Raw genomic sequence first — 24,591 nt, 5'->3', positions numbered from 1 at the left:
TTTTGCCTTTTCCACGAGAAGAGGACCGTTAAGAGGTATTCCTTTCTCTTGTATCTGCGTATACCATTTCAGTAGCTCCTCATCAAGTTCGCCGTGTGCAGCAGTGCGGATCTTTTTCTTTTTGTTCGTCACATTCTTTTCAAAAGCTTCTTTAACTTTGTCTTTATTCGAAATTATATTCGTAACTGTTTGTTTCGACAAGGCGTAGTCAAGACATACCTTTGCCTGCTTCTGTCCGGCTTCGACCTTTTCTATTATCTCCACTTTCGTCGATAGGTCGATCGCTTTTCTTTTCCCCATTACTGTATCATGATGCACAGTGTAGGAAATGTAGATATTCTGTGGCCGCACGAGAGAGTCTGGACCCAACCTCGAAGCAGGCCCTTCTACTATACCAAAAAAATAGAATATGTTTGTATGTATGTGTGTTTGTTTGTGTGTTTCTTTGTTTGTTCGTCCTTTATAGGTGGCCAAACCGTTGGATAGAATGGATGAAACTTGGCATGAGTGATCCTTGGGACATGAGAACGGACATAGAGGTATCAAGTTCAAGGTCAAGGGGTTAAGGTCACCGGGTCAATTTAATCCGATCGAGATGCGACCAACGCCATTCGACAAATAATCAAAGTTAAATGACACAGTTAATTGACGACATTCACTTCTGACTTCCGGTTTTCGAGTTATTACGTCCTAAATTGACTAAAACGTCAACTTTTCATGTTTGTTTGTCCTTTATAGATGGCCAAACCGTTGGATACAATGAGATACCTAAGCTGTTGGGGTTAGAGTTAGGGTTAGGGTTATCTAACCCTAACCCTAACCGTAACACCTAACCCCAACCCCAACCCTAACCCTAACACTGCCTTTCCATTCCCTCCCCTCATTCCCTCCCCGCCCTAAGGGCGGGTACTGTCTAGTGTGTACTAAATGTACGAGCGATCATCAACCGATCAATAGGTTGGACTGGCTGACATTTGGGAATCCCCAATTTCTCTTTTGTGTACATGCTGAGGGATTTCCCAGTTTCTCTTTGCGGACAGCTGAGTGTATTCAGCTGTTTAAATGCAAATAATTGCCCGATATGATCTTTTTTGTTGACGAAATCTCGCTCGAAGTCCATTATAAGGACAGTATTTTTGCTCTGGGGACCTCGGAAAAAGTCCAAAGTCCATTATAGAGAGATGTCCATTATACAGGGGGTCCATTATAACGAGAGTCTACTATATATATATATATATATATATATATATATATATATATATATATATATATATATATATATATATATATATATATATATATATATATATATATATATATATATATATATATATATATATATATATACATGTCGAGATCAGGGTCTGCAATCAAGCAATGACTACACCAATCGTCGTAGAGAAGAGGTTTAATGCGCATCAAAAGTGTATACACGAGAGTAGAAAGGCACAGAATACCTACAGTATACCAGCCCAGTCAAAACTCTGGCCCGTAAGCAGTTTGGTTTACTTTATATATACTTTTCCTGCTCATCTGGTTTCTTTGAAAGTAACAACACCTCAGCAAATATTCTCTCCTGGCCTGACAAAGCATTTATCTTTTCACAAGCAAGAAGATCTGTTATTGATCAGGCAGATCTTTATCACAATATATATTATAGTCTCATTCTGCTACAAGATGTTCCCCTTTGAACTATACCAACACAGTGCTGATTTTATAATTGGGCTTCTCTGAGCCCAAGGCTCAAAGAATGTTGTTACAAGGGCCAACAAGAAAGCCAGATGTTCAGCTGCATGACAAAGAGACACAGACACAGACACAGACACAGACACAGACACAGACACAGACACAGACACAGACACAGACACAGACACAGACACAGACACAGACACAGACACAGACACAGACACAGACACAGACACAGACACAGACACAGTGAGAGAGAGAGATATAGCCGACTGGCTTTGATTACCAACAGTCAAGAGTGGTAGCTTACTGAGAGCATTTTAAATGCTTTGGCTTCCTCAATTAAATGCTACATTCAATTTTAAGAAAAGGTAATCCTGTTAATTTGGCTGCTTTCATCTTGGGAGCTGTTCAACAGCTCCACATTTGCCCCTCTCTTACTTAGAAACATAGTGGAAAAGGAACACCACAATTATAATATTTTTTTAGAGATGGGATCTTGATGGAGCGGCAAGGTGGTAAAAAGGGAGTCTCGTCCAGAAGTGGCCCACTCTTCTGAGTAGCTCCAAGTGGGTCATTACGTCACGAAAGCTCCGCCCGCACTTTCTTGCTTCATAGAAAAGCCCCCCCCTCCACCATCCCAACCGGCCCATCAAGACCCCACCCCTCTATAGAACAATGGATACATTTCAACAATTATAACTTGAATATAGGTCATGAGGAAGCAAAAATTACCTTGCAAAAAACAACTTACACAAAAAGATACATATATTTTCAACTAACTAAGGTTCTTTATGACCAAGAATATAATTTTTATACACAACAAGTAAGAATCTATATATCGTGTTCTTTATGAACCAACAAAAGAATATCAGCAAACAAGAATATAATTTGTATAAACAACAAGCAAGAATCTATATATTGTGTTCTTTATGAACCAACAAAAAAATATCAGCAAACAAGAATATAATTTTTATAAACAACAAGTAAGAATCTATATATTGTGTTCTTTATGAACCAACAAAAAGAATATCAGCAAACAAGAATATAAACTGCAAGCCAGAGTGAAAGAAAATTTTAAAGAAAAGTCCCAACATTTTCCAACAAGGCAATGTTTAGATAACATTTCTTTCCATCTTCGTCATCGGTGTGAGCAATTCGAGACACTCATCCAATGTGAGTGTAAGCAGTGGGTCAACAGTCCCATTAAGTTCACAGTACTTTTCAGGGTCTATGGGTTGGGGAGGAAAACCAGAGTGAATTATCGGGGAGGAGGTAGGGCACGGCGGAGGTGTTGGCAGCGGTTTGACCACAGCAACCACAGCAGGCTTCCCCAGGACCGTCTCCGGTTTTGTTGTTTTCTTTGCTGTAGAAGAACAATGTCTCACACACTCCCTGATTAGATTTTTAATACAAGTGATGACAACAATCACTGCTATGAAGATCATGAGCCCTATAAACAACCAATGGATTATCCAGGCTCCCCAACTCCCCAATATTCCCTTCAACCAAGATCCCATTGACCATCCCTTGTTAAAATCATGATATTTTGCACCTTCTGCTTTAATTTTTTCAGCCAAATTATCAATTTCTTCTGAATTATCTGGAATGTATGTGCAGCATTCCACACCTATAACCGCACACGTCCCTCCTTTTTCTGCTAAAAGCATATCCAGAGCAATGCGGTTTTGCATCACAGTTGTCCGTATAGCTACCAGCTCGGCACTCGTTTTGTGAAATCCTTCGCTGGTGGTATTAGCAAGCTTTTCCAAAGATGCTGCCAAATTGATAATTTCCCTTGCACTCTTGCCTGCTCCATAAAAGGGGAATGCAATCATGAAAAACCTCTCAACTTCTGAAATGGCTCTTTTCGATCTGACCTGTGGTACAAAGGGTGATTGGTCAGTGATCTGAATCCTGGGTAGTATAAATCCCAAAAAACATGATCCCCTCCATCCCACTGGTAGCCATGAGTATGCCTTATACCCACACACAAAATATGTACCATTTAGGGGTGCCTGAGGTTCAAGCAGGTTATTTACTTCGATTTTTACAGGTATGGTTGTTCCATTAATTCGCCCTTTTATGGTCACCATTTCATCCCCATGTCTAGCATAGTACTGGCATGTTGATTCTCCTAAATGGGGTCCCCCCCTTATCCTTCCTCTAACTAGACAAATCAATCCAATTTGTTTGTGCATGAGCTGAAAATGTGGGGGGTACTTTTCTAATCCCTCCCCCTTCTTCAATCCATCATAATTCGTTACTTTTATTGCTCTTGCCGGGCCCTGTCCCACAGCCTTTTGCTTAATAGTTCTGTACTTAGGGTAATACCAATGCGCATAGTTCGTGCAATTATAACCCCCCTTCTCCCAATTACTTTTTATTTCTATTATTCTACCTTCCACTGATGCCTTCTCTACTTTAGTTAAAACGTCTATCTTGTCTATCTTGTCTATCTATCTATGTACCCACACATGTTCTCCCCCTGGAGTGGAACTGCAAACAAGGGTAATCCGTGTTTTCCCATATACGCCTTCCTAATGCAAATGATCCCAATGTTTACCTTTTTTCTTCCCTGTGCACCCTGTCACAACCCATTCCTTGTTTCCCTTACCATTGACCTACCAAACATTCTGATCTCTATGACATTCCCAAAATGTCCTCACTATCTGTTATTGTCCATATTATCACGATTATACTCATGCTAATCAAACACTGCCACATCTGTCATAAACCTCCAGTAACATTTCTTTCTCTTTTCGATTTCCTGTATCCTTTTGCAATGAGATGCGTGAATCCATGATTGGCTTACCTTTTCTTGACAGCTCCTTGGGTAACCAATAATACCTGAAAAAGTCCAGTCCACTGCATCTTTAGGATGTTCCTCCATTCGAACACCCTGTTGTCAAACTCTTTCACAATATTTATTAGCATCACAAGAATTAATCTTCATTTATATATGTCCATATATTTTACAGACATTCTACCAATAATTATATGTACTGTTTGGCCTTGCCCTTAAATTGGTGACCAGGATCCCAGAGCCCTGAGCTCAACTTTCATTTACCACTAAACGAACCCCAGAGGGCTAACTCAGCCTGTCACTCCTTTAAGACTGGCAAAAAAAAAATGAACATCAGTACACTGGTAATAGGGACACCGCATCAGCAGCACAGTCATGCTCCAACCAGTGATGCACCCAACAGCCCAAAGGCAGTGCACACCACAAACATTTGATAATACATAACTGCTTCCAAAACTTTCGATTTTACAAATTTTCGATTTTCTCCCACCTCTGCAAGTTCTTGAGTGTACCATATTCTCAGCACCTCCTTCTACATCATCCCCCTTTTTGTTCGTGCAGCTCATTTTTATGAGCCAAAGCGAGCAAAACCTTTTTGGGTAACCATTTTGTTGTAGGGGCTGGGTATCAGCAGCAAGCACAACCGCTAGAGGGAGCAGTAGAGTCAGTTTCACCGACCGCACCCTTCTTTCCCATTCATAAGTTTGTCGTCATCAGAGAGTGTACATAGCCCCACGGTCTACCATTATGACAATACAATGCACAGAGAGCCTTCCCAGGTACGGTGGCTGCTATGATATGAAAAACGCGTTTTTAAAATACCAACCGATGTTGACGTCAGAAGACAACAAATTCAGATCTCAACGTAAACAAAGATGTGAATTCTGCCTGTCTGACCCGACCCATGGGTTCACACCACTACCTTCACCACAGATGCATGTGCTCACCTGCACCCACCATTTGCTCACCCACTGACCCAGATGATCCTGATGGTGCAATTATCCCAATCGCCCCTTGGCGTCCTGGTGTTGCAGACTCCCCTTGCAGACCCCTGTCTCCAGCATTGCCCTGAGGGCCCTTCATGCCATCATGACCACTTGGGCCTGGAGGTCCGATAGGACCTGAACCACTAACAGTTCCACTGCCTCCCGCTTCTCCAGGCGGTCCAGACAACCCAGTGGCTCCCTGGGCACCATCATGAAGCCCATAAGAAGCACATAAGGGCAGAGTCATTAGAATATAAAATAAATGGAAATTTATACACAAGCACCCATACAGGTGCTGCTTAAGGACTGGCCCCCACCAGACACACACACACACCCCCCAAAAAAGGGACCCCGTTGGGTCGTTATTGATACTCCCCCCTCGGAGGGAAGGTGAGCTGGAGATGAGAAGCTTCCTTGGACCTTCCTGCCTCGTGCAATCCTTGACAATCCGGCTCGATGGTACTCGAACCCGCAACTCGATACCGCTGCAAGCACCAGGTAGTTAGGTAGCGTTGATTGCCAATGGAACTCCCCCACAGGCGCTTGGCACGTATGCTCATCGGAAAGGCCGATGGTGGAAGGTAGCCAGGGAGGATGTCGTTGTTGTAGTTTTTTTCTTCATATGTGCTCAATATATTACTATCGATTTAAATATTCTTGACTAGCACACTTTGCGACATTAAATATCCTCTTATTTCCACAGTTCCCTTACATTGTGCCATCTGTACAGTATACACGTATCAGGAATATGCTTTCACCCTCGGCTAGATTGCATACCGCAATTAGCACAGAATCACTTTCCAAGATGTTATTCTCAGTGTACACTACATACCCTGACAGTTATGTCCAGTATAGGATATCTTTCGATAACCACATTTTACTCCAGCAGTGAGTCAACCAACACTGCCTAATCAGATATCATCCATTCATCCATTTGGACCACACTTCTGCAAAGCATTTGGTGCTGCCCAAAATAAAATGAAATAAAATATTTTCCTCTGTTCCCGGCTGAGTTGCGTATGCAATTATGTCCACAGCCACAGTTGCGATTTTAACTCATTCTTCATTCAAAACATGTCATGGTAATTGTTTTTAAAATCTGTCAAATTCTCAATTATCTTTTACATGAGCCTAAAGTAAATCCCAACACACACTCCGCACCTCACTTGCACGATTTGCATTTCCTCTTTCAAACCGTCAGAGCACACTGTCTATTGTTTGTGGCTCTTGGCGACTCCTGACTCTCAGTATCCCTGGTTCCTGAGGTTGACTCAGCCTGTCATTCCTCCCAGGTCGGTGAGATTATTTATTCCAATGTGTGTATCGGTGGAGGGACACTGCATCATTTGCACTGACACGTCCTTGAGACAATTGATACTAATCTGTCGCCACGTACTGCACACAACTGACGACTCGAGTCCCTACCCATGCCCATCCTGACAGCAGCTGTGCCCCTGCACGTTCGAGCAGCAGTTTTGTAGCTTAATGTTCAGGGTGCCTGCAATAACTTGCCAACTCTTCGCAAAAAGCATCGTGGGATCTGTGATGTCCACGAACCGATGTTAGCAAATTTTGCAGTGCATGTGAAACACCAGGATAGAAGTTTTAGAGCTGCGTTGAGATTTGAACCGAGGCTGCACAGCTCAAAGGGCAGCCATACCTCCAGACTCTTCGGAGGTGCAGGGGGCTGTAGGGGGTTGGCACATTGTGGAATTTACTCAGGGTCCAGCACACAATGGTCTTGTCCATTTGCACATGTGTACTTGCAAACTTACAAGGCCAGGATGAACTGCTTCGAAAATTTACACAGCACCCTCGGCACGGCCGATTTCAATGCGGCCCAGATGTTGACCACACTCGTGCTTCGTACTCCATCTCGCACACCGTATAGCCCTCCCTCCTTCGAGGGCTTCACACACGGCTTACTTCGTACATTCAACCACAGATGCCAACCACAATTGATTGTAAAACCGAGCTCCTCACAATAATGATGCAACCAACCGTGTTGATAATTTTCCGTGCCTCATTCGTTTAAAAAAAAAAAAAATTTCTTTTCCAAAGCTTCTCCCCGTATTCAGGCAAACTTCACGCAGCCCGACTCTCCCAAGCAAAGATCGCGCACAGCCCGCACTTCACAGCAGGGCACCAACACATTTAGCATGATAACCGCTTTTATGGGTCAATTTTAATCCAAATAATTTATCCTGACAGATAGAGGCTCATATAAGGACAACAAACATGCTCCCCTGTCCGCTTTCATACAAAAAAAACTTGATCGCGCCAGGCAGAGGATTAATGCTCCGTGACAAGGTCCACAATGGACGCGTGTTCAAAGACCACTAGTCATCTCCCCCAAAAAGCATTTCTGCAGCTTGCCTAATGTTTTTGTCCTGGTTCTTGGATGTCATTGTTTCATTCACCGACGAGTGAAGACACAGCACACCTCTGGGCACAACATGTGCACTTCGACACAGCTCGCCCCCACCTTTTATCCTACCCCTCCTTCCTTCGCACCTTGATCCCGCGTCTCTCCCCATCCACATCCACAACAAACTGCGTCCATACGTTCGACCCACACATTAAAACGTATACAAATCAATTTAACCACATTTCAGAACTCTTTGACTCTACATTAAATTACCTTTTATTTATTTCCAACCGCGATTAAATAATTCCCAATTTAATTTGTGTTGTATGGACTCCTGGACTTGGAGATCACAATCAAGGCTTTATTCGGCACATCTGACACAAATTTTCCCGTTGACTCGTTTTGGAGTCGTTAAAAAAAAAAAAAATCTCAAAGAGGAACACGACCCCCACCTTTACCCTTCAGGCAAGGCGCACACATTCCTCCACTTCACCATGGGGCATCCTTCCCTCTGTGGGGAATCATTCCCACCCACCTTCCATTTCCACACATCGTTTTCACGAGCAGCCTGGCTTCGTCCGCTGTTCTTTCAGAACTTCGCTTTAAATTTCCAATTATTATCACATCAGAACTAATCTCAATTCCTGTTCTTTTAATGGATATTTTACCGATTTTGAGTTTGCTGCACTGTAACCTTCCCTTCCGCCTGCGTTTTTCCGCCACCTCCTCACCGGGAAGGCAAAAGTCGTGGCCAGCGACCTCGTACCTTCCAGGTTTGGACACAACCTCGACGGATTAAGGAAACCCTCAGATGGGTTACCTGGTATTCTCTCTTGATTTCCCTGCTCTGTGTACTGCAGTTGCACGGGTGGGGCAAGGTGTTTTCTCAACTTATTCTTTTAATCTTAACACTTACAACTTTGCTTTTTTCTTTTTCCAACATTATTTATTTGTCATGCTTCTTCCCTACACATCTTACAAGCTTCAAGTTTGGTTCGGGCTTATTCACAAATGCATATCTTAACCAATCTTATTCTAGGAATGCATATGGGTACTTTTATATTCATTCATAGCATGATTCCAATTGATCACATTACCTTGGTCCATAATTTCCGTTACAGCTTTATTTTCCCACTTTCCCTGAATCATTTCTAGAGTATTCTTGGACTGGTCAGTGTTTTGCCTGGGGTGGTCTTGGGTTGGGTTGAGTGTCTTTCACACCTTTCCACGAACCCTCACATTCCCTTGCACACCTTGCACGTCCTCAATCTCCCACAGAAATACCTTGTCTCTTGGAGATTTCTCAGATTACCCTCCCGGGCTTATACCTTACAATCTCCCCTTTAGACACTGTTCTCCAGGGATTTCTGAGATGAGCCTGTAAGCATCAGCTGCAACCCCCCCTGCGAACACTTAACCCCCCGGGGGTACCCTTCTTTTTGATGCACAAAGCTCCCTCTTTTCTCGTTCTTTTAAGATAAGTACAGATCACAAAGAGCAGCGAACCTGTATGTCCCGGTGCGAGAAAAAGAGGCAGTTCTTACCTTATCTTTAAGCCGGCCGGCTGCTGTCCTCTTTTTGTCTCACCAAGCAAGAAGTTCCCCTCTTTTGCTCTGTTTTTACCCCCCTTGCCAACTACGCCAAAATGTCGAGATCAGGGTCTGCAATCAAGCAATGACTACACCAATCGTCGTAGAGAAGAGGTTTAATGCGCATCAAAAGTGTATACACGAGAGTAGAAAGGCACAGAATACCTACAGTATACCAGCCCAGTCAAAACTCTGGCCCACAAGCAGTTTGGTTTACTTTATATATACTTTTCCTGCTCATCTGGTTTCTTTGAAAGTAACAACACCTCAGCAAATATTCTCTCCTGGCCTGACAAAGCATTTATCTTTTCACAAGCAAGAAGATCTGTTATTGATCAGGCAGATCTTTATCACAATATATATTATCGTCTCATTCTGCTACAAGATGTTCCCCTTTGAACTATACCAAAACAGTGATGATTTATAATTGGGCTTCTCTGAGCCCAAGGCTCAAAGAATGTTGTTACAAGGGCCAACAAGAAAGCCAGATGTTCAGCTGCATGACAAAGAGAAAGAGACACAGACACAGACACAGACACAGACACAGACACAGACACAGACACAGACACAGACACAGACACAGACACAGACACAGACACAGACACAGACACAGACACAGACACAGACACAGACACAGACACAGACACAGACACAGACACAGACACAGACACAGACACAGACACAGACAGTGAGAGTGAGTGAGAGATATAGCCGACTGGCTTTGATTACCAACAGTCAAGAATGGTAGCTTACTGAGAGCATTTTAAATGCTTTGGCTTCCTCAATTAAATGCTACATTCAATTTTAAGAAAAGGTAATCCTGTTAATTTGGCTGCTTTCATCTTGGGAGCTGTTCAACAGCTCCACATATATATATATATATATATATATATATATATATATATATATATATATATATATATATATATATATATATATATATATATATATATATATATATATATATATATATATACGAATTCCTGTAAGCTCTGATTAGCAGAGACCATTGTAGGACTAGTACATCAAACAAGCCAGTAGGCGATGAGGGATCCACAAGGATCGAAATGCTGGATACGATGCTTTTCATTCTGACCGATCCACCGGCGAAGATTCATTGCCAATACGTATTGGTTCACATACAATTGTTCTTCTGCCTGGCAAGATTTTTCCTAAAATTGTATATTTTGCCAACTGGCACTCCTCAGAGTGGAGATGGAGGAAAGTGTAAATGACAAACAGACGGAAAACCCGATAAACTTATCTCAATGCTCTTGTTTGACCCCCTCCTGAGCCACACATTATTTTTCATAAGCCACGCCTACTTTCCATAAGTCACGCCCGCTTTCCTACACCACTCCCACTTTTCATCAACCACGTCCACTTTCCCTAAGCTCCGCCCACTTTCCTAAGCCCCTCATAAAATATGACGGTAAATAGACACCCTATATTAGAAGGACTACCATTTGAAAAACATAAACTAAATCAAAAATCGGCTCGAGTAAAATTTTCTAAATATCTCGAAGTGTTTAATTCCGAAGTCTCGTTTCTCCACATTCAAAACTGTAGGACAAGTATTGAAAATATTGAACACGTGTTTTCGGCAGCTGCATAGCAACGGGTGGTTGCTGAGCAACGAAACTCAAACGCGCACACTCCAGCCCATAATGCACCTGTTCGCCAAGTTTCATCAAAATCGGTTTGCTGGTTTGTGCTGTGGAGCCTCACGTTGCAGACACACACACACACACACACACACACACACACACACACACACACACACACACACACACACACACACACACACACACACACACACACACACACACACACACACACACACTCACACGCACACACACACACACACACACGCGCACACACACACACACACACACACACACACACATACACATGCACATACACATACACATACACATACACATACACATACACATACACATACACATACACATACACATACACATACACATACACATACACATACACATACACATACACATACACATACACATACACATACACATACACATACACATACACATACACATACACATACACATACACATACACATACACATACACATACACATACACATACACATACACATACACATACACATACACATACACATACACATACACATACACATACACACATACACACATACACATACACACACACATACACACACACACACACACACACTAACACACACACACACACACACACACACACACACACACACACACACACACACACACACACACACACACACACTCACACTCACACTCACACTCACACTCACACTCACACTCACACTCACACTCACACTCACACTCACACTCACACTCACACTCACACACGGAAAACCCGACAATAAGGGAATTCTAGCGAATCCAATATCCTTCGTTCCGTAATTATGTAATAAAGATGCTCTGTTTGATGTACTTTCCCTCGAGTGGCCAATTGAGTTTCGAGAGTTTCACAACAGTCAAATGGGTCTTTTGTTTCTTCTGAGTCTTTTGTGTCCTCAGGGTATTTTGAATCCTTGGGGACTTTTGAAGTGCTTTGGGTCCTCAGGGACTTTTAGGTCAACTGGGTCTTCAGGGTGTTTTGGGTCCTCAGGGTCTTTTGGGTCCTTGGGGTCTTTTGGATCTTCAAGGTTTTCTGGATGTTTGTCATTTGGGTCCTTGGGGACTTTTAGGTCATCTGGGTCTTATGGGTAACCTGGGTCTTTGTGGTCTTCAGGGTCTTTTGGTTCTTCTGAATCTTTTGGGTCATCTGGGTCTTCAGGGTATTTCGTGTCCTCGGGGACTTTTGGGTCATCTGGGAATTTTGGGTCTTCTGTGTCGGGTCCTCGGGGACTTTTTTTTGTATACCTTGTCGAGGCTCGTATGAGAGTTAACACACAATGCACAGCAAGGGGGGCATGAGACAAGAGGGGAGGGAGTGGGAAGGACAAAACAGTGGGGGACAGAGACATTAGGAGATCTGTGGAAGGGAGAGGGATGGGGCAGGGAACATGGGGTTTTCAAGATGGACATTTCAGGGACTTTCAGAAAGGAGATGTGTTTGGGGTCGATTAAGTGGGCTAGAAAATATTGAGGATTTGGACGGGGAAGATAAGAGATGGAGGTGAACAGCTATTTTTAAGGCCTGAAGGGAAGAATGGGATTGAAAAGTGTGTGAGTTTATTACAAAGGTGAGGAAAAAGAGGAATGAAAGGGTGGAGGTGAGCAGTTATTCGTGATTTTAATAGTTTTACCAGAAGGGGGTTGTTGGCGGACCTTGAGAGCCCTGCGAAAATATGTTGGGGACAAATCACAGACACAGCAGGTGGGGGTGAGACTGGAGAGGAGATGGTAGAAGACGCAAAGACCACTAACCTGACTGCAGTGAGACAGTGAGAGGCCCAAAGACTCAGCCTCATCACGGGAGATATGAATGATCCAAAAATGCCTTGGTTTCCACAGCGTTAAGCTGAGAAATGTGCGAGGCAGGAGCACCAGCTGAGAGGGAGAGGATTGCTCCATCAGGCTGCAGACAAAAGCTTTGTTTGCGGTCAGGAGCTCAGGTGGGCTGAGGAAGGACTTTGCATGACCGAGGATTCCTAGACGGTGATTGGCTTTGGAGGCCATGTTGGAAATGTGGCTTTCCCAGGAAAGATCATGGCAGATAGTGAGACTCTGAAGCTTGAATGAAATGACTTCTTCCAGAGGATTTTTGAGAAAGTAGATGGGGGGGGGGGTGGGAGAGGCTTCAAACAGTCGATGCGGAGACACAGTGAAAGTGTGAGATTTGTCAGGATTGAAAGACATGTTTTAGGTGTTGAACCAGTTTTTGATTTTCCCCAGATCTGCAGAGAGCGAAGAAGCTGCTGATTGCCGGTCTGAGGGATGACAGATCGTCCGGCAGAGGGTGGCATCATCAGCAAAGAGATAAAGAAGATTTTCCTTAGAGTCTGAGAGATAATTGATGAAAACCAGAAAAAGAGCAAGGCCCAGAACGCTGACATGAGGAATTCCAGCCTGGACAGGAAGAGGGGATGAAAGAACTCCATTTCCGGCCACACGTTGGCTGCGACAGGAGAGGATGTCCGTGAACCATGAGTGGAGATGACCTTGGATGACGTCGGAAGATAATTTGGTGATCAGCTTAGGGTGCCAGACCATGTAAAAAGAACGCAATATGTCGAGGGATATGGTTCTGAGTTCATATCCGGCATTGAGTACCTCCATCCATTGTTAGGAGAGCAGAAGCAGCATATCAAGGGTAGAGTGACCTGGTCTGAAACCAAATTGATGATCGGAAATCAAGCCATTGGAGAAGAGGAAGGATTTAATATCTGAAGCAATGATGGATTCCGTAACCTTGTTCATGATTGGGAGAAGGCCGATTGGTCTGTCGTTGCAGGGATCTGTTTTTGCACCTTTTTATGCAGGGCATTAATGTTTGCTGATTTCCAAGCAGATAGCAGATGACGATGAGCAAATGAGAGGGTGAATATAACAGAGAGGGTGTGCAAGAGCAGAGGAGCAGGTTTGCAGGACACAGCAGGTTTCTGGACCGGTTGCAAAATCTGAGTCGAGGTTTGAAAGCAAGCTCTCCACCTTGTCAGGAGAAAAGGACACAGAGTCCAGGAACAGTTTGGTGGGACTGGGTAAGGTGGGTACAGAAAGCGATGGGTTTCAGACACAGATTTCGATGCAATCACCAAGTTTAGGCATTCAGCCTTTCCACGTGTGGTATCAGCAGTGGGGCCATTTGAGGTAAGGGAGGGGATGGAGGGGGAACATACATCAGAAACAGATTTTATTAGATGCCACCAGGATTTGGAGTAGGGAGAAATGTTTGAGAAATCAGACTTGAGCTTGGAAAGATGTTGTTTTCTGGCTCGCCTGAGGGTAGATACACACTTATTCTGAGCTCAATGGAAGGATCCGAGATTCCCCTCAGTTGGGTTTGCTTTGCATGAGGCAAAAGCAAGTTGTTTCAGGACCACTGCCTCGCCACAAACTTCAGTGAACCATGGGCAGGAGGAAGGGTAGGACAACTGAAGATGAGAGGGGATAAATCTCTGTGTGAGGAAGAGCAAGTTTGTTTGAAAGAATTCCCAGGATGAGTTGATATTGGAGAAAGTGGCGATGGGAGACCAGTCTGGAAGTTTGATGGCTGCTTTGAGACCCTGTCAGTCGGCCTGAGTGAAATGCCAGACTCAACGGCACTGAGGTGGTTCTCTGATAACAGCCAGAGAGATAGATGTCCACTTTGACAAGCATCTCGTCAGAAGAAGCGATTGAAGCGGAGGAAGAACAGCCGATATTTTCAGGGAAATTTGTCAAAATCAGATCCAGAAGAAATAGAGTACCATTGTTTGAGATCCGGGTTGGGAAGTTGACCAATTGAGTCAGTCCCGATGAGTCGCAGAAGTCTTTTGCTAAAGTGTCATGACAGGTACGAGAGGTACCCACACCTAGCCAACTGGCATGATGACAATTGAAGTCACCACATGTGAGGAAGAGAGAGTTCGGATGAGAAGATAGAATCAACCTGCTGCCACTACGAGGAACATGGATGGCCCATTAGCCTCCTCCACTCAAGAGGCTCCCTCGCTGAGAGAATCTGGTGACCAGGATCAGCATCTGGAAAACGAGCCACATGTCCAGACAGCCACAGCTGAAACTCACAGACTATACAGGTAACAAATCTCATTTGAGTATTTCTCAGCAACCGCTCCTTGGACACAAAGTCCAACCAGCAATAGACAAGGATTCTCTAAAAAGACCTTGTACCAAAGGAGTTAAGTTTCTGTCTCAGATCCCTGGTCAGAGTCCAAGTCTCACATCCAGAGAGCAAGACTGGAAACACCAAGGACCTGAAGACTCAGACTTTCATCTTCCCTCACAGGTACCGGCAGCGCCACACCCCATGATCCAGCAAATCCATGACTCCCCGACCCAGACATATGTTGACCTCTGGCTCACAGCCAGCAGAGACATAACTATCACTGCCAAAGTAAGTGAATCTCTCCGTGATCTCAACATCACATCCTCGCAACAAACAGGTACAGACAGGATAACAGTATCCAAGATGTCAGTAAAAGCCTGGATCTTAGTTTTGATCCATGAAACCCATACTCCCAACGGCTCCCACTCCTCATTCAGAACCTCGAGGCCCCCAAAGGGATATCGAGAGTCTCTGCAAAGATGACTGCATCATCTGCGAAATTAAGGTCAGAGATCTTGACATTCCCAAACGATGCACCGCAACTTGATATCTCCGACCTCCTCCCCAGAATCTAGTCCGTTCAAGTGCTGAAAAGCGTGGGGGCCAGTACACATCCCTGAGAAACTCCAGTTACAACTGGAAATAAGTCAGAGATTGTATCATCACATCTCACTGCACTCTCAGTACTAGAATATAATTCAGAGATCAGATTGATCAATTTTGGTGGCACCCCACGAAGCCAAAGAATCCTCCAGAGGGCATCCTGATTCACGAAATCAAATGTTTTACAGAGATCAGCATCGGCTGCTCGCAGCCCCTGCCAAAACTCTCGTCTGCATTCGGTGAAGACCCGAAGAGCAAGGATACAGTCAATCATTGGCCTCTTTGGTGTGAAGCCTGACTGCTCTGGATGCTGGTGCTCACGCAGATGGTGGCAAACCCTATCAATAATTCTCCAAGCAAAGACCTTGCCCGGCACTGAGAGCAGTGTCACTCCTCGGTAGTTGTTACAGTGTAAGTGATCACCCTTCCCCTTCCAGAAAGGTACAACAAGGGTCCTCTTCCAGTCAGTTGGGATGATGTCTGTGTTCCAGGCAGAGCACAGAACTGCATGCAATGACATGAGTACAGCATTTCCACCAGCCTTGAGAAGTTCAGCATGGATGCCACAGATTCCACGAGCTTTAACCCATTTCAGCAGGTTCACCACAGTTTGTGCTTCCACAAATGAAGGTGGACCACAGTTGATTGGATGGTCAGCAATAGGGAGAGTAACACCCCTGACGTCCAACTTGACAGCTGGAGGATTAGCCTGGTACAGCCGCTCAAAGTAACCGGCCCAGCGGGCCTTCACTTCGGACACCTCTATCAAGAGCCCACCACACTCTGCTCTAACTGCAGTATACCGAGGGATGGGCTTGAAGGAATGCAATGTGCAAATTCCCCTGTAAGCAGGATGAGAATCACTTGACCACAGGTGATGCTTTACCTCCTTACAGATTCCTCGCACATAGGAATCCTTGGTGCACGTACAGTTTTACGCCTCAGCTCCCTGAGCAGCTCAGCTCTGCCATTCAGCCTGCTCCTGCGACTCTGGTCAATGGTATCCAGTGTCCTCTGAGAGACAATATTCTTCTTTGCCCTATGGTGAGTTCCAAGCCATCCACCAGCAACATCAAGGACGGTGGTCTTGAAGATACTCCACAACTCTTCAGGATCCCCCAAATCTCCACTCAGCCTGTTTGCTCACTCAACTATCCTCTCATCCTTGAGCTTACCAACATCCAGCTGAGGTTGGGATGGTACTATTCTCCTGGAATTAAGCTGAAACTTCAGAGTTGCTCCACAAAGCCTGTGTTCGGTATTAAGGAACTGGGCATTCCGGTCGACCCTGCAGTTCTGGATTATCCTCCAGAAACCATCAACGAGCACATGGTCAATCTCATTTGCCACACCACCAGCGTTGGAATACCAAGTCCAGAGATGAGCCTGTGGGCACTGAAATTGTTATCCAATCACCCTATGTCCATGACTTCTTGCAAAGTGAAGGAACTTAGTGATATTCTGGTTCACAGTTCCAGACCCATGGTAACCAACACATGTCTCATAACCATTCCTATCAGGTCAGAGATCCGATTACAGACATTTCTTTATGGATGGAATCAAGGCGAATTAAGAGAATGTCATGAAGAAACATTGTAGCAGTTAGATTTTTTTCGGGAAGGTATGAATGAAAGGTCGAATTGACATCAGTCTGTTGAAATATAAGAAGAGTAGTGAATTATGATACAGTAATGAGTACCACACATGTGAAAGAGGAAGATGAAGCATTATAAGAGATCGTTTTATTATTATTATTATCATTATTATTATTGTTTGAGAGAGCTTTCATCAGAGTAGGTAATGGGATGTTTTAGAAACTATCATGAGGTGAATGGTGAATTTGTATCGGTAAATGCAGGGGGTGGAAACAGATCACGTGGTTACAGGAGAAGCACGTGGTTATGGGAGGTGTATAGTCAAAAGTGAATTAATTTCTTTTTTTTAAATAAGGATTGCATAACATTTGGAAAAGGGAAGGTTGAAATAAAATCGTGGAGGTGTATGGTGAATTTGGAACTGTAAACACAGTGAAGCTGCTGGGTGGATGAAACGTATCAGGAAGAGGGTGGAGAGAGAGACATGGTTACAGGAGGTATATAGATCGAAAGGATCCAAGAAAGATTATTAATTTTTGATGTATTTTTGAAGAATAGGTAAGATTCGGGAATGGAAGGTTGTCGGAAGAAATCGTGAAGGTAATGGCAAGAGTGGATCAGCTCAAGTAGAATAAAGATGGTGTGGCGGCAGAAGGAGGAGGAGGAGGAAGAAGAAGAAGAGGAATAAGGATCGGGACTCATGGATATGCAAGGAGAAAGGTATTTTTTTGTTTGTTTTTTTGGGGGGATTTAAGACAAGAAACAGAGTGTTTAGCCGGGATAGATGGGGGACGTTGGGAAAGTGGGGAAAATAGGAATTGAAGGTAATAGGGAGAGAATACAAATAAAAACGATCGTACACTTAGAAGGGAAGGATGGGTAGGCCTCAAGGAACCCGGTAAGACAAGGTTGATGAAAACTCACAAAATAGCACGATTTTTGAAACAAAACTGAACTAGGAACACACAGTAACATGCAGAAGAGAAAACAAACAGCCAAAACGGGACAGATAACGACCGGAATCTCAACTTTGAGAAAGTCAGCAGAGAGCCCTGAGAGACCCTGCCATCGCTCCAAACCCAGAAACCCAGAACCATATTTCAAACTTTCAGGCACAAATGAAATTGCAATAAAAATTAATACATCAACTCGTTGAGCAAACTGTAAGCACACGGACTGGACGTGTTCAGAACAAGTTCAGCAGGAAGAACAGGAAATGGTATCACGTGACTCCCCACGTGGTGTCAGTTTGTCAACCTTGACATTACTTTATTTATCGCATTCGTCGTTTCTATTGCATTTACTTAAATATTTATTTGTAAAAACAAAAACAAAAGAAACCATCCAAAACCACCTTCTTTTTCAGGGTTTATGCAGGACGAACTGCACTGCACTGTATGCATAAATATCTGCTGTGCCCCCAACACAACAGGTTAAATGAAAAACCTGGAGCGGAGCTGCTGGAATGGAATGTAAATTTAGGCCTCGTGGCTGACTACAACAAGAAACTCAAAGTAGAAGGAGAAGATCTTTGACTGGGGGTGGGGGGGGGGTTAGCTCCAACTCCCACTCCAACTCTCACTCCAACTCCCGCTCCAACTCCCACTCCCACTCCCACTCCAACTCCCACTCCAACTCCCACTCCCACTCCAACTTCCCCGTAAACCTCAATGAGCGCAGATTTTAATGCGGTCAATATTCGTTAAGCATCAGATAAGCTTGTGTCCGAGTTTCATCAAAATCGTGTTTTTGGTTCAAGCGATAATGACTGAAGTGTTTACAGACTGAGCGACCGACTCACTCACTCTCATCTACGGACACTGCTCGATCGCATAAGCTCACCGGACTAAATTCCAGATGAGCGAAAAACAAATTGACAGGCAGTGGATGAACTGCCGAGCATCTCTGCAGATGCAGGGGCTGGCTCACTAGGAGTAAAGTAAGATTGAGTGGAGACTTTTTGAATGGAAGTGAGAGCACGCAGGAAAGGCTGCCCCACATGGAGTCACAGGAGCCTCAGGATAGGGGGATTAGCATGATGATAGTTATGCCCACATGGGGGCACTAGAAATAGTTGCCTCCATTGGGGCAGTGGGAGCACCAACTCTTGGAACGATGGGTGAATTGGTTCTTAGGACCACATCGTTTAAAGAGAAACATTGGTAAGTCCCAGGGATGCTTAATTGTTGATGTGCTAATGGTTTGAGTGGTTAGGATTGGTGGGTTTGCCCCTTCACACAATTCACCATTCAGGTTATCACCGGCCACTGGATTTGCCCGTCTTGAGAAGCCGTGAGACCTGCAGACGTATCTCAAATGTGCACTGAAGTTCTCACAGATTGACCTTTTCCTCCTAATGGATCCTTAGGGAGCAAGCAGAATTTTATTGTAAATTTGGCAACGATTGAAGGAACCCAAGCAACAGACAATCTAGTTCGGAGACATAGGGACGATTTAGAGAGGGGGACTGGGGTAGAGCAGGCACAGATAGAGACTGGGGTGCATGGACCATGACAAGGATAAGTCAATGAAATTAAAGGGGGGGGTCGGTTAGGTTAGAGCTGAGCCCGTCTTCAGATCAGCCAGCACCACCATCACCGACCACCTCCCTCAGGTGAGTGTGCATTGAAAGGCTGACCAGTGATGCCTGCAGACCATGATTGCCATTTACCTATCCCTTGTATGCCTATGCCTTTGCCTGTGCTTGGTATCCTGCCAATTGCTTGCCACGCTTGCATGCCTCCCCAAGAACCACTTGTTGTTGTGGTTTGACTGCTGTTGTCATGGTGTTGTGGACTTTCGTTGACAGCCACCAGGACCACCTGATGTTTGGAAATACCGAGCATGCTGCTTGCTTCTTCGTTGTGCCATTGTGGACTGTCACTGACAGACAACAATGACCACTTGTTTGTGGCCACACCGATCTGTTGCCAGCCACTTCGGACTGTCTGACCACCAACCGCCAACCATCTGCATATTGTGATCAGTGGGGCAGAATAATCCATGGGTAGTCTACCCCCATGATGGCCACTCACCCTGCTATGGACTGTGGTAATAGCCACTTTTCCCCAGGACCATTTGATGCCCGGAAGAGGGCCAAAGTGTGGTTTTTAATTGTTTTCTTCCATTTGCGTACCAGCGATCAATACCAAAAGTGTGTAAAAAAATAGGACCATGTGTCCTGAAGCTCACCTGGATCAGGGGCAACAATTATTCAAACCCCCCGCAGACCCCCTCAGACCCTGATTATTATTATTTTTAATCCATGAACAAACTTTCGTGCATCATGGGTGATGAAGGTTGTGGTCAAATTTCATTGAAAGTGTATGTGTAGTTTCGGAGAAGTGAGCAAATACATATTTCAGGAGGCTCAACCCCCCCTCCCCCACCCGCAGACCCCATGTCCCAATTATTATTATGTCCCAATTATTATTTATTTATTTATATATTTTTGTTTTTTTATGTCGTGAACAAACTTTGATACATCGCAGGTAATGAAGGTTGTGGTCAAGTATCATCAAAATCGTGTGTGTGATTTCGGAAAAGAGAGGTTTGGGAACCCCTGGCCTAGCACAATGTGCATTTACATATAATTTACATCATATCCCTCCTAGTTAAACTTCAATGTCAAATGGCGGTTTGAAAAAAAAACAAAAAAACATTTTTTTATCATCGCTCAATTTTCCCAATGCAGAATCTCAGACTGCTTGGCCTTCAAAGATGTTCTTGCATCATAATGGTGTACTTGCACTGAAGTTGTGCACCTGATATTTGATTCGTGTACTTGATGAGCAGTTTTTTTTCAGATTGGGACATAATTAACAAAAATACCTTTTTGATCATAGTTTCAATAATTTTCCTTCTATTTTCATGTTCTTGAGTTTTTGGGATAGATTGTAGATAGACACATTTTCTTAATTTACACTCTATCCCTAAATGTTGAAGGTGAAGGTCATATGGCGCTCCGAACAAAATATGGCATCATTAGATTGTGGGCTGAGGGCAAGTCAGTGGAGGCTTACCCTTGTTGATCGCTTTGTGATCACAGATATCTAGTTGTGCATTGTTTGACTTTCATTAAAGTAACTTTTATAATCAGAATTGATTTTCTTTTTTGGTCCTCCTGATTAGCTGCAGACATTGTAATCTGATATTTTCTGGTTTGTCATTCATTGTGCTGTGTTTGTTGATTCTGCATGTAATGAGGCTATTTGCATTAGTTTAAAGAGATGGTTTAAATGCAGTATTGTATATTTTAAATGATTACTTAATTTGCATGTCATTGGTGAAATTTGTAATTTCTTTAAATGCAGAAAATAATTTGGAGTTTGCTTGGTTCATTTGTTCTCAGAGCAGCAAAGGACCTCTCATTGGTGGTTGTAGTCTTATATAATTATCACAGCAATGTAGTAAAGATATCCTGTGCAGAGGGTTCAGCAGTTTACAATGGGTAGAATTTTTGGCATTATTTTGGATCAATTGCTGCACTTGACACCATCCTTTGTAGTTCCAGGGCTTCAAATGTTTTCTTTGATTTTCGCTTTGGCATTGTGGATGCAATTCTGTTGTACCACTGAAGCGCTTTGCCAGCTTGGAGAACGAACTCACCAAGGTGACTCGATGAAAGAAAACATAGTCCTTGCAGGAATATTCAAAGTTCACTTTGGAATCGAGGTGAAGAAAGCTTCTTTTGAGCAGCAGCCCCATTTCCATGGATGGCAAAAGTAAAGCCTACACGTTTATTTTATTTTTTGTTTATTTTGTTTTACCTTAAGATCACATTGTTGCATTGTATGTAATTCATGTCTGACGACTGTTGTGTTGACTGTGTATAAACTCAGTACTTTATTGCTAAACATTTACTTGTTTACTCTCCATTGCATTCACTGCTCAAGACAATGGGATGTTAAGATGTCCATTGACATGTTGAATTTCATTGACAGTTTTAACATGAAGGGATTTCGCTGGGTCTTAGCCATGGTATTTGCGATTGAAGAAATCAACAAAAATCCTCTTTTTCTTCCCAATGTTACTCTTTCGTACATACTATATGACACATGTTCTGTGGTTGTCCGGCGGATGATAGCCGTGTTGAGCGTACTGGGTCCAGAGATGGCTTCGGAACATCGAGAGTGTGGTGCACCACGTGCTATCATCGGAGCTTTATATGAGCACACGGGGTATTCATACATGCCTGAGGTATGACGTTCCATTAAATTTGCATATGGTCATATTGCACATCAAAATGTTCCGATTTTATACTTGTTTTTCATTTTTAAAATGTATTGATGATCAATAAGCCGAAAATATTTGCTTCCAAGCCCTCAGTAGGTGCTATTTATTCCCACTTTGCTTTGGAACATTAAACAGCTTTGACCTCAATGCAGTCACTTAAATATCTTCCCAAATATTTTTCTTACTCAGACTTAGTTACTTAAAGAAAATCAATCTTTGCATCAGGCTCAGCCTGCCAAGTTCACTTCCAGTTCCACTTGTGGTGTTGATTATGATGGTTGTTGACTATCGGTAGAATATTTACCTCTGCCACCAAAGGTGGATGGAAGTCATGTTTTCATCCCTGTCTGTCTGTCTGTCTGTCTGTTTGTTTGTTTGTTTGTTTGCTTGTGAGCAAAATATCTCAAAAAGTTTTGACAGATTTGGTGGAGAGCTGAGGTATGTGGGTATGTGACAAGAATGAATTGATTCGATTTTAGTGGAGATCCGAATCCGGATCCATATCCGAGAATTTTTTTAAGTGATTCTTCACCATTGAGTGAGAGGGCTAAATCGATAAACAGCGTGATATCTCAAAAAAAATTTGGACGGATTCAGACAAAACTTGGTGGATGAGTTGGTTAGGTTACAAGAACAAGTGGATTAAATTTTGGTCCAGGTCCGAATCCAGATCTGGCCTAGCAGTAGGATACGATACATAAATTAATAAGTCTGGTGGAGGTACAGTATGTGCTCTACTGAATGTCCTCCTCATTTCCTCTGTTTTATTTTTCCAAGGAACGTTCTGAGTTTCGGTAACATGTCTATTTTATGTGGCTGATCATGGTCTTCTGAACGTAATAATTATTAGCTCTGATATCTCCTTCCAAATGCCAATATGACACATCATAGCGAGGGCATTTCCCAAGCAACCTTAACTTCTGCCACAAACTTCTCTTGGATAACGTTTTCTGGACAGATGTTCTGGATCAGCCATTAGCTCAATTGTAATTTAGATTTCTAGTTGGGTTTTAATCCTGCCTAACTTGATATTAATCGACCCCAGGTCTGTGCATTCATTATTAATATCAACATTCAACATTTGCCATTTTACTCTTGGTCAAGTTGGTCAAGCAGCACTTGATGCCAAATCAGAACTCAGCATCTTATATATTCAGATAAATCTATATAATTGGAGGAAATAAAAAAGGAGATAATGTCAACTTGTTATTTGTGATTAGTGGGAAAATAACACTACATTTTTTTTTAATCTCCAATTTTGGGCTGGCGTGGCCACAGTTTGTGATGTGGTTACCTGTCCACGATTAAGTCTCGGCTATGAGAATGTTCAAAAACAGTCGTGGGCTGTCTCTGCAACTTCTGGCATGATATTTACCGACCTACTACGGGAGGGAATATAAAAGTGCAACTCATGCATGTATGTGTATTACAATCACAGCACCTCTGGACATATTGTGCGTCCTTTTGAATTCACCTCTCTGGACAACTATTTGCAATTCCTGTCACAATACGTTTGTGCAAAAGCTATGTTCAGAGATTGCCATCGAGGAAATCTGAATATTTGGTGGCATGCATAATCGGCTTGTATATTGCTGAGTGGTCTTGCCATTGCCCTTTGCATTTCTTGTTGACATATAGTACATGTTGCTGGACTGAAGCAATTTTAAATTGTTTCATGATCTTGTCACGTTTTTAAAGCACCACACTTCACACACACTCTTTTAATTCACAGGTGTTGAGGCTCATGTTGTGGGATATTTAAGATATTTTTTGTGTGTGTGTGTGTGTGTGTGTGTGTGTGTGTGTGTGTGTGTGTGTGTGTGTGTGTGTGTGTGTGTGTGTGTGTGTGTGTGTGTGTGTGTGTGTGTGTGTAGCAAATGCAAATGGATTGTGCATAACATGCATTTTGGGCAAGAATAAAATAGACGACAAAATAAAAGAAAATAACTACTTAGTTGTGATGGAGAACATTTA

The 24,591-nt window shown here is 43.3% G+C and overlaps 1 protein-coding gene across 2 annotated transcripts in view; it reads left to right on the top strand.

The window, feature by feature from the left end:
* Positions 1-21,514: 21,514 nt before the first annotated feature.
* The window catches only part of LOC147035281 (extracellular calcium-sensing receptor-like), a 54,542-nt gene continuing 51,465 nt past the window's right edge, over positions 21,515-24,591 (top strand). For both annotated transcript variants that reach the window (XM_085896368.1, XM_085896361.1), the window contains exons 1-2: positions 21,515-22,106; positions 22,326-22,581. In XM_085896368.1, the coding sequence (XP_085752494.1) occupies positions 21,829-22,106; positions 22,326-22,581 (534 nt within the window). In that variant the 5' untranslated portion in view covers positions 21,515-21,828. The remainder of the gene's footprint in view (positions 22,107-22,325; positions 22,582-24,591) is intronic.

This window comes from Eptatretus burgeri, chromosome 1 (genome assembly GCF_056783735.1).
Source record: "Eptatretus burgeri isolate ZD-2024b chromosome 1, Ebu_testis_v1, whole genome shotgun sequence".
NCBI classification, from domain to species: Eukaryota; Metazoa; Chordata; class Myxini; order Myxiniformes; family Myxinidae; genus Eptatretus; species Eptatretus burgeri.
The sequence above is the reverse complement of the archived record's forward strand: the minus strand, read 5'-3'. Positions and strand labels throughout refer to the sequence as shown.